At 47.1% G+C, this 11488-nt stretch overlaps 1 protein-coding gene and 1 pseudogene across 1 annotated transcript in view; one reads left to right on the top strand and one right to left on the bottom strand.

Moving 5' to 3' along the window:
• Positions 1-59: 59 nt before the first annotated feature.
• Positions 60-3907, bottom strand: LOC122155606 (annotated as a pseudogene).
• A 277-nt stretch (positions 3908-4184) lies between these two features.
• Positions 4185-11488, top strand: part of IFFO1 (intermediate filament family orphan 1) — a 79005-nt gene continuing 71701 nt past the window's right edge. The window contains exon 1 of the mRNA XM_042809610.1: positions 4185-4192. Within this exon, the coding sequence (XP_042665544.1) occupies positions 4185-4192 (8 nt within the window). The remainder of the gene's footprint in view (positions 4193-11488) is intronic.

Raw genomic sequence — 11488 nt, 5'->3', positions numbered from 1 at the left:
TTCCCTACACCTTTCCCTGTTTCCCCCCCCATGCAGTGGGCCTCTCTGGGCTGTTGTCTTCATCTAGCCCCACTGCCCCACCAGTAGCAGTTGTGCACCTCCACCAGGTGCTGGCACTGCTCCACCACCTCAGCCTGGGCTGCACGGAAGCCCCTGCAGCAGCACAGGAGATCGCCATCATCCATGGCTGCAGATGTCCTGTTGCACAGGTGGCCAGAAGTGCCAAAGGCCCCACACCAGGACTTCCAATCACAGAAGTCTGGGCTGGCCAACAGATAAACCAGGTCATGATCTGTGTAAGACTTGAAACAATTGCTCTTGGACACCAACAGCTTGCAGGAACTCACTCATTGGGAGTGAACCTCTACTACTCTCTCAAAACTTCTCATCCAGGACGTAGTCCAACTTGCAGAAGGGGGCATGACCTTTCAGCATGTGCACACCTCACAGGACATGCCATGGCACTTGCACTCCACCTTCATGTGTAAGGGCATGGGGAAGCAGAAGACAGCTGCCAGATGGAACAGAGACAACCTGTGGGGCACCTGTTCCTGTGGGCTTTAAGCAATGACTTCCCCAGCAGGCTTCTCATGAGGCCAGAATGGCGACATCAGGGCAAGATTAGTCAAAGGGATGGGAAAAGGGGAAAGGGGAGGGGAAGGGAAAGGAAGGGAGGGGATGGGAGGGGTAGGAAAAAGAGAAGGGAGAGAAAGGGAAAGGAGCAGGACACAAACCTGCTCTGTGAGTTCATGGATTCCCCAGATTTCTACTCTGAATAAGGGACTGGACAAAGCTCTGCCCAGCCAAGAGGAAGCTCTAGAAAGTGGGCTTGCTTCCCAGCTTTTGTTCCTGCCTTTACCTTCCTCCACGCCTCATTATTGTGAAGGTTCATGAGAGCTTGGCTGGAGGACACCCCATGGCTCTTCTCAGAGTTGTCCACAAAGAGAAAAAGCAATCCCATAAGAGAGGTTATCAGAGCAGCCTGATTACTGGAAACCTGCTGGGGGAAACCAACAATGAGACAAAGAGTGAGAAACCCTGGGGGGAATGCCAGAAGGGCTGAGGACTGACTGTGAAACAAAATGTTGCCTCTCATCCCCTGGTGATCCTCTCCCATGAACCTTGTCCTGTGCCACCCAATCTCTGTCTCCGGACTCCTTCATCACCTCAGATCTTGTGGTCACAACCACATTTCTGCAGCTCCCCACAGCAGCAGGCATGAGTCACAGCAAAGACAAAACCCCCTGAGGAGATGGCATGAATGAAGGCAGCCTCCCACTTGCCTGAAACAAGGTGAGAAAAGGCACAGGCCTGCTGAGCTCTGACACTCAGTTATGGAGAAGGGGAAGGCACTGGTGGGATGCAGCAGGAGAGAGAGGTTGTTACTGCATGCATGATGGATGCATTCAGATGGAGAGTGCTTAGGAGAACCATCAGGGTGCTCACCCAGTGCCATGGTCCTCAAGGCCTAGAGTCAGAAAGACTGCTATGCAGGTGCTTTTGGCTCAGCCTGTGGCACCATCAGCTCCTGGGACCCATGTGCCATTGAGGAAGAGGAGTAAGCAACTGAAAGGGGAGCTTGGGGGGCTGGGCAGGGCTGGGGGCAGGGCTGGTGGGGCAAGATCTGCCAGTCTGCAGGGCTGACACCTGGCGTGATCCAGACACAATTTAAAAGCCAGGCCTGGCCAAATGATGAAGTTTAACCAGAAAATTAGTATTTGTAGTAGCACATGCATGCTGTTCAATGTTTGCTGTGTCAGCAATTCCACTAGCATGTGGAAAAAGGCACTCCACGTGCTCCAAGAGGACACACTGGCTCACTGAATGGATCCCATGACCGCCCCACTGACATCCACTGGTCCTGCTAATCTTGGATAGCAATTTTGCCAAAGACCTGCAGCCCCAGCAGAGTGGGACAGTTCCACCAGCAAAACTGATGCTGACATTCCTCAACAGCCAGCTCTGTTCCTCGCCTCACTGCCTCCATGGATTCTACCTGCTGCCGGCATGCTCAGACCTTCTCCTCCATCCACCCTGCCAAAGCTGTGCAGTCACCAGTGTCCTAGAGGGCCCCCTGTAGGGACATCTGCTCGGCGTGGAACTTGTGGAGCAGGATGGCAGAGGATTAGTCCTCTATAGCCTTACTTTAGAGTAAAAATGGGCAGGGAGGGGGATGTGCACCCTCCTTTGTGCCAGACTGGACATTCCTACTCCCCTATCTGCAATTCTTCAATGTCACTGCTTCTCTCCCTCTATGCTCCCAGAGATGCTCCCTCTCATTTGTATTGCTTAGGTTTCTTCTCCCACCCTTTTCTTACAGATCTGCCTGTTTCTTTGCAAACAGCACCTCCCTAGGTGACTTTTCAATACAGATAGTAGGAGTGCAAAGTGTACTTGCAACTAGGTCACAGCAAGGACATGCTGCACTGGGATCAGCATCACACACACAGTCACACTATCTCCATCCTAGTCCTGGCCAAACTCTACCTTCAGCCACCAAGAAGCAGCTCGAATCCCATCCTGCACAGCACAGCCCCTGCACCAGGTGATGACTGTGGGTAGTGCTGGTGTGCCTACCAGCATCAGAGATTGAGTGGCCCACAGAAAGCTTCTGGATTGAGGGTGTTTATGCAATACTGCCCACTACATTTCTGGTAGACCAATGGGAGAGCTCTGAACTGGGTCTCTGGAGTGAGTATCCTTCCCAGGGAGCTCACATGGCTAGGGGTGGTGTCAGTGCCTGAGTCCCAGCCTCTGATGTCCTACAGACAGACGATCTGGTCATCTTTCTCTGTAGACAAGTCACTCCAGCAGCAGTGAGCAAAGATTTATATACAAGAGAACCTGGGCAGCATCAGGCAGTTGGTACTAAAGGCACCAGCTCATCAACACATTGTCACCCAGCCCTTTGGTAGCCAGTGTATCTCCCTGCTCTGTCAGTCCCTGGGCACAGAATCAGGAAGACCTGGCACTTCCCTCAGCTCCACAGCTGCCCTTGTTGACACTCCCTCACCTGCCTCCTGCAGGCTGGACATTCTTCTCTACCCTGCAGCCCTCATTGCTACAGCAAACAGACTCAGCCCAACCGCTTCCCAACCTTCTTAACTCTTTCTCTGACAGGTCTCCCATCAGACCTTCACAGCAGGAAGGAGGGTTTTCTGCCCTCCTCCCAGCAAGGAGTGTGGTGGCTGCTCCTCTTCCCAGTAGGGTGTGTGGGTTGTACGATCATAGGGCTGGAACCTTCTGGGAACAAAGACTGCTGTTACTTCATCAGGCCAGTTCCATCTGTGCTGATGGCTCAGGAATGTAAAAATCCTCACGCAGGCCCAGATTTCAGCTTTTTCTCTCTTATTCAGAAAGTGAGCCTGGCCTTTTTATGCTTCTTCCACCTCCCCTGCGTGCCCACATAGAATCATGAAGGTTGGAAAGACCACTAAGATCACCTACTCCAACCATCCACCCACCACCACCATAAGAATTAATCATATTCACTCAAAGCAACATTGCCTATTTTCTTGAAAACCTCGAGGACTGGTTGACTCCCTGGGCAGCCTGTTCCAACCCCTGATAACTCTTTCAGAGCGTTGGCCTTCTTGGCTGCCCAGGCACACTGCTGGCTCATGTTCAACTAACATCCCCAGATCCTTTCCTTTCATGCAGCTTTCCAGCCACTCTGCCCCAAGCCTTACCTGGGGTTGTTGTGAGCAAAGTGCAGGACCTGACACTTGGTCTTGTTAAAGCTCATACAATTGGCCTCAGCCCAGTGATCCAGCCCGTCCAGATCCCTCTGTAGAGCCTTCCTCTCCTCAGGCAGATTGGTATATCCTCCCAGGTTGGTGAAACCTGCAAACTCACTGAGGATACACTCAATCCCCTCATCCCGACCAACAGTAAAAACATTAGACATGTGAGTTAACCCCTTTTCTGTGCTCATCTACATCTGTTCACACAATGAGGTCTGAAGAGCGTTTGTGCTCAGCCATCCCCTCAAAACCAAGCAGCTGCAATGGAGCTTTTCATTTCTCTGCTTGTCCTTCCAGCTTTGCTTTGGTCCCTGCTCCCGCTTTCTGGAGCCGGCGCAGCAGGGTATCAGGCATGTTGGGATCTGCAGCACCAGGGTGTAGCCTCCGACACACATCCCGGAAATCTGGTCCTACCTGCTGTCAGCTGGGCAGCAGTGGGGAATGACGGGGTACCTTCTCTCCCCTGTAAGCGAAGCCCTCGAGGGGCAGTTGGGCCCAGAAGCAGGTTGTTCATGCTGTGTGAAAGCCACTGAGGTGAGTGATCCCCGTGGGGTGAGGGATGCTGTGGGGCAGCGCAGGCCCACAGTGCGAGGCCTCCTCTGACTCAAATGGTAACGCCTGGGCTGCCAGACTGAGGCGTGTGTGAGCAAGCAGTGAGGGGCACAAGGCCCCTGCAGACAGCGGCAGGGACTTTTTGCAAAGGGGAAACCCCCACCCCCAGTTATCTTCAAGCCTTGGGGAGAACTGCAAAGACGCAAACAGCCATGAGAACAAAAATCCCAGCAATGAGGAAGTGAGAAAGGGGTCTGTTTGAAAGAGAGAGACATTAAAACAGGTGAGATCAGCATTTTGAGTGCCATTGTATCCTCTGAGGGTTTACAAGCAGCAGAAAGATATATATTTGTCATTGCGCTGCTCCCTGCATGAGGCAGAACAAGGGGCACAGGGTATGAGAAAGTCAAACACAGGCTGTGACAGCCCACAGCCTCTGGGAGCCTGTGGGCATGGCTCCTTGTCTTGGGACAGCAGGCAGCAGCTGTCCTGGGGAAGGACATGGTGGGTGGGGTGTGACTTCCATTCTTTTCCACTGTGCTAGAACCTGCAAAGCAAAAGCAGGTCACCAGGAAGCAGCTGTGGTGGGCAGTACTGAGTCCCTGGTGTCCTGCTATTCCAGCCTTCATGCTCTGCTAGCACCGCACCGTGCCTCCTGCAACTTCTAACAACAGGGACGCTCATAGTCTTTGCCTTCTGCAGACACTGACACGCCTGCAGAGCTGAGTTATTTTGGGTCCCTGCCACTCACAGCTTGTGTCCCTGCACAAGCTCTCACTTCCCATATTTCACTTCAAACTTCTGTCTGGCAATATTGTAGAGAAGGGGATGTTTTACTTTTCCCCCGTCAGCTGTGGGGGTTGGTGCGTTAGCATAGAAGCAAAGAAGAACAAATATCTGGCATTCTGACCAAGCCTCCTCAGCTGTGAGTGCACCTGGGTGTTGTTCTTTCACAATTGCGTTTGCTATCATAGGATCATGCTTCAAAGTTCATGTTTTGTGGCCAGAATGAAGTGTGTCAGGAAGTGAAAGAGGAGGAGAAATGAGCTGCAGCTTGCAGACATAGAGCCAGCTGTGTGCAGTGGGGACAGTCATGATTTGGATAAGCAAGTGCCCTAAGAGCCTGCCTGCTCCTACTGTGATTCAAGCTGCCGTCCTGGTGCCCAAATGAACCAAAAACCTTTGCTGTGGCAGAAACGATCAGACACCAAGCCCATACACCCTCGGGTTTTCTCCTAGAGAGAGGTAAGCGGGACAGAGGCAGTTTGCTAGCTGGCTGGCACAGGCCTGGGGGCATGGACACAGATGACCATAGGACATCAGGGAACCCTTTACACCTCTGCAGTCACATGTTGAATCTAGAGGCAAATCCCAAAGTTTACTGAAACACAGGCTTCCTTGGGATCCTGTAATGCTAAGAGTGTGGGGAGACTGCAGAGTTTGCTTGCTATATTGCCTGCATTGGAAGTCCTCTTCCACAGACCCTTAGGAGGTGAGAATGGGTGATATACTTCTGAGGAGCTGCAGTGCCAGCACGACCCAATCTCATGGTTTGCATACACAGCTTTGAGCCCAGTCTTGAATCCTAGCCTCCACGATTCTAATCACCATTATAGTCTAATTTCAAATGTAGAGGGAAAAAAAGGTGAAAATTAAGGCTTAGATATCGCCCAGGGCAAGTACAAATAATTCGTAAATATTCATAATCATTTACAAAAAATCTACTTCAATTTCTAATTTCTATGTGGGTTATTTTTTGAAGTCTAGCACATTCCTTGTTATTTACCTACTAAACCAGCTTGTGCAATTTGTGTTCTCATCTGTGCCACTCTACTCTTTTCCACTCGATGCTGTGTTCTCTGCTTGCATCCACAGGCAGCTTCAGAGTGCATCAGGAATTGCATGACAAATCACTTGCAGAAACAATGACCCTGTGGCATGCCTGGCAAGGCTTTTCTAGCTCTCTTTTTTCATCTCACCTCTCAGCTCCACATGTAACTCTATTCTGCTTTCATGACTATGAAGTACTGCACTGAGTTTGGGACCCTCAGGAAAAGAAAGACACAGAGCTTTTGGACTAGGTCCAAACATGAACATGAGCCAGTAGTGTGCCCAGAAGGTCAAAAAGGCCAACAGCATCCTCGCCGGTATCAGAAACAGTGCAGCCAGCAGAAGCAGGGAGGTGATTGTTCCCCTGTACTGAGCTCTGGTGAGGCTGCACCTTGAGGAGTGTGTTCAGTTTTGAGCCCCCCACTACAAGAAAAAACATTGAGGCCCTGGGGAGTGTCCAGAGAAGAGCAATGAAGGGTCTGGAGCACAAGTCTTATGGGGAGCAGCTGAAGGAACTGGATTGTTCAGGAACTGGAGGAGGCTCAGAGGTGACTGGAGGAGGCTCTCTACAACTGCATGAAAGGACACTGGGGTGAGGTGGAGATCAGCCTCTTCTCCTATGTAATGATGGATAGGACTAGAAGGAATGGCCTCAAGTTGTGGCAGGGGAGGCTCAGCTTGGATATTAGGACATTTCTTTTCTGAAAGAGTTGTCAGGCTTTGGAACAGGCTTCCCAGAGAGGTGGTTGAGTTGCCTGTCCCTGGAGGTTTTCAACAAGCATGTAGATATCGTACTAACAACATGGTTTAGTGGGCAATACTAGTGGTAGTTAGGCTGTTGGAATAGGTGATCTTAGTGGTCTTTTCCAACATTAATGATTCTATGATAAGTTGGGCTTGTTCAGCTTGGAGAAGAGAAGGTCTGGGAAAACCTCCTTGCAGTCTTAACAAATATAAAGGGAGGGTTATAAGAAAGACATCCCATCACTTAAAATGTCTAAGGCCAAGTTGGAAGGGCCTTTGAGCAATGTGATCTAGTGAAAGGTGTTCCTGCCCTGCAAGGAGCTTGAATTAGATGATTATTAAAACCCCCTCCAACAACAAACCATTCTATGATAAACTTGTGTCCTACAATGCTGTGGTCCTTCATTATCTTTGTGGTGTTAGGCAGATAAGGCTCAGATAAGGTACTGTGAGGAGAGAAAATACCTTGGCCCAGGCAGGGTCATCTCATCTAACCTCACCTCAGGCCATGCCTGCCTGTTCCAGCCTCTGTAAGGAAGTATAGCTAGAGTTTCCCGCCCTGCACAAGGAAAACTCAAAAGTCACAAACTCAAAGATTTGTAGACTGGCAGCTTTTTTTCTGCCTTCAACAAGAGGTGTTTGCCTTGGGACTGATTTGTGGCTCATCTTCTGCTGAGACCACTCTACGGTGCCCTGTAGAGTGGTCACAGGAAGGTGTATATGGGGGGGGGGTTATGACACGCTCCCAGCTTGTTTACCAACTCTTCATCATCGTGTTCTCCTCCCCCTTCACAAAGCACTGTTCCTATCTCACACCTCTACAGGCAGCTCTTCCTCCCTCACCAGTGTTTTTCCTTCCTTCTAGTTTCTTCAGCTCCTCCTCCCTTGCAGAAGTTTCTTAGTGTGTGTGCATGCTTGCTTGCATGTCCATGGCATTTCCCCTGCCCCCTACCAGAGCAAGAACATGAGCAACAAATTCAATTTCTGCCTGTAAGCGTGATAGGAAGAGCTGTCTGAACTTTGAATCACTCTTTTCTGTCTCTACTGGGTAAAAGACTGAGGGCAGCCATCAGGTCCGTACCAATTTGCACTGTGAGGTAAGAGGATACTTCCTTCATCTCACAGGCTACCTAAGGTCAGCTGCCAAATAGGAAGTTCCTTCAGGATTTTGAGCATCTCATCATATGGATGACTTCTGTAGCAGAACACCGGAGTGAAAGTATCTCTGGTTCCTTTTCCTCTACCTCTTGTTTGTGCTGTGGTACCATTGCCTCCATGCACAGCTGATGACTTGAGACTACTCAACAACTTTTACATAGAGAAATGAGTACTTGAGGCTCTTTTAGAGGTATCCACAGTGAAGGTGGGTCGTAAAACATTAAGCAACAATTGAACCAGTTCCATTGCTTCTGCCCCCCTAACACCAGCTTGCTATATCAGGAGATTTCCTCTTCAGTGATGAGCAGTCAAAACAGTATCTCTAGACCTCTGGAGAGGCACATTCTGCTCCCACAGCTTCTTCTTTTCCAGAGAAAAGAGTTGTGTTAAGGCTTTGGCACTGATTACAGTATCTATTACATCAAATTTGAGACTATCACCTTATCTTTAATAACATCAGCATTAGTCTCTAGTAAAGCTCAGTTCATGGGTACTTGCTGCTGTGCTTCCATCCACCCACAAGAAAGACTCTAACACTTAAATTTGAAAAAAAAATGTTAAAGTAAAAGAAATATGTTTCTCATTCTACCAGTTCAGAACTCTGCTATCTTGTGTCTCAAAGGCTAATACATAAAGAAGGAGGCTAACACAGGCTAATACATAAAGAAAGAGCACTCGAAGGAAAAGGTGATGGCAAGTAGAAAACCAAACAGATTTATTGCACTGGTGTTCATGACAGGAAAATCTGGGAGATTTCCACGTCTAAAACATTCCTTGAGAGGAAATCCATCAAAGGACTGTCTGTGAGCAAAATGCTGCTAAGAAAGGTTATAATGTAGTAAAATGAAATAAGCACTTAGTAAATCTCTGAAACCACATGGCTCTCACCCCAGTGGTCAAAAAAACAACTCAAGGATGACAGAGCTGACTAACTGTGGTGTAGAAACTCCTGGTTAAAATTGCTTTTAAAGAGTCACCAGCAGATACAATTTGAGATAAGGCTCTGGGGGCATTTTAGACCAGGGAGTTTGATATCTGTGCTGAACAAAGTTAGTAGAAGTTGTAAAAAAGGGGGAGGAAATTGGCATGCAGTTATCTCTAATTATGGGGAAGAGTCAACATGGCTTTTGAAAAGTGATGCTGTGCCTGATGGTACTACTGGAGTAGATTGAGATGGCATGCACAGGGATAGTGGAAATCCAACAGGATTTCAAAAAGGCTCTCATGAATGGTGCTTGAGGAAATTTAGAGAAAAGTTCCTATGTAGATGAAATTTGCTAAAGGAAAATTTGCTACAGGAAGGAAAATGAGGGTAGATGGTCAGTTTTTTGCAGTGGAGTTATAAGACACCTGTGCTAGGGCTTGGGCTGCTTAATTTATTCATGAAGGATGAATAATGAAATAACAAATCTGTTGAAGGCATAAAATTATACAGTTAGAAAAGATGAGAGTGGCAGAGAAGAACTGCAGAGATTAGAAAAAGAGTGAATGACTGGCCTAAAAATAAAAGCTGAAAATTCATCTAGCTAAGTGATGCAAAAAAGCGATCTAAACTGACCATTATTTCTTGTGTATGAGGTCTGCTCTTACCCAGCTCAGTTCATGCACATCTCAAACTTTGTGTGTGCACGGTTTGAGCCTCTCACCACAAGGCTTATGAAGTCTGTAACAAAGGTTCTGAGAAGGGAAAGAAGGACATTCAGATTTACAGAATGACTTGTCTGAGAGGATCAACTAAGAAGACAGGACCCTTTAATCTCAATAAAAAGTCACTGAAAGGAAGTATGGTGGTTTACAAAATTATCAGTGATAAAGTGAAAGTGAATAAGGATTTTTTTTTCACTTCCTCTTCCGGTATTTAAACTAGGAACAGAATCTAGATGGTGGTGATTCGAAATTGGTACAAGGATGTGTTGTTCTTTACATGATATGTAATTAAGCTGTGAAAATCTTTGGTGCTCCTGTCACTAGATGTAGCTGATTATGAATTTTATATGGCTCCAAAAAATAACTGGAGAAAATAACAAATGCTGATATTAAACATTAAATATCAGCAGCTTAAATATTAAATATCACATCAGCTGATACTAAATATCAGCATTTCACCTCTGGCTCAGGAAGCTATAGTTTGTTGAAAACAAGAAGAAAACTTAAGGAGTGATTGCACTGTTCTTACGTTATTCCTTCATTGTCCATTATATTAGATAGAATACTCACAGCTAGACCACTGATCTCACATACTATATACTTATATACTGCATTGTTTAGAGGTGTTTCTTGAATAACAGCTGGCAAAAATGGTTTGTCTATGCAGACAAGTTGCCTTCACCTGGGCACAGGTATTGGAGCAGGATATGTTTTTTCAAGGAGTCTCAGCCTCAGTCAGTTTGTCTCTGTTGAGACAGTGACACTCTCCAATCTGTTCAGTCTGCAGTCATTACAGAGTTTTCACTCTAGCAAAAGCTGGCGTGTCTCCCGTGAGTTTGTGTTTTTGAAGCATCTAATAATTTTACTGAAAACCAACAATTCTAGCATATTTGCCTTTTCTTGTTGGATCATTTTATACTCTAAACTTATGCAAGTTTATAACACAAAATTGTCAATCATTTTTTAAAAAAAGGTGAAAGCCACTCAAATGTGTCCTGACAACCCAGTAGTTCCTCTAAGAAAGCTGGCTTGGTGGTGGACCTGTGCAATGACACAAAAGGACATCAGGCAAATTGATAACTCTCTGCTTGTTATCCCTGCTCACTCATGTCATTGTTTCAACTGTCTAACATATAGACACCAGAATGAGTCTGGTGATTCAGTTCCCACCTGCACGTGCTACTTCTGTTTTTAATAGATCATAGATCCTCCCTCTAGACTTGTGCATCATCCCACAGTGCCATTCAGAATATCTGACATGACTGTCAAGCTCCTGAGTAGCTTCTTCGCACAGTAATACCCAACTTATTCAAAATTTTCCTCTAGATAGAACAAAGTCTACTTTTCGTTTTGAGATAAATTACTCTTTACATAGGCTCTTGTAGTAGATACTGCTGTTACCATGCAAGAGAGCACACCAAAGGAACATCTTTAAGAATCATTGCCAATGTTGTGTTATTCTGTCTTAGCAGTCCTGAGGAAGGAACTGAGATGACTGTCCTGGTCCCATTTACACTCGCATTCCTAGAAAACGTGAATCAGGTTTCTAAATTTCCCTGGCCCTCTGCATCTATCTATCACAGTTCATTTATTTTAGTGAAGCCCTTAGTTGGCATTATGTTTACATGGGTTATTTCACCTAAGACAACTAGGGTGGAGTCAAGTCTAATAGCAGTGTCATTCTTTTTATCTATAATCGATGTACAAAGTCCTGTTTTTCTGACTTCTAAATTACAGCCAGCCAGCAGTTTTTCCCCTCAACATATTTACTCTCTCCTCTCCTCTCCTCTCCTCTCCTCTCCTCTCCTCTCCTC

This window comes from Centrocercus urophasianus, unplaced genomic scaffold (genome assembly GCF_019232065.1).
Source record: "Centrocercus urophasianus isolate 14NV4802_14NV808 unplaced genomic scaffold, USGS_Curo_1.0 seq_12, whole genome shotgun sequence".
NCBI lineage: Eukaryota > Metazoa > Chordata > Aves > Galliformes > Phasianidae > Centrocercus > Centrocercus urophasianus.
The sequence above is the reverse complement of the archived record's forward strand: the minus strand, read 5'-3'. Positions and strand labels throughout refer to the sequence as shown.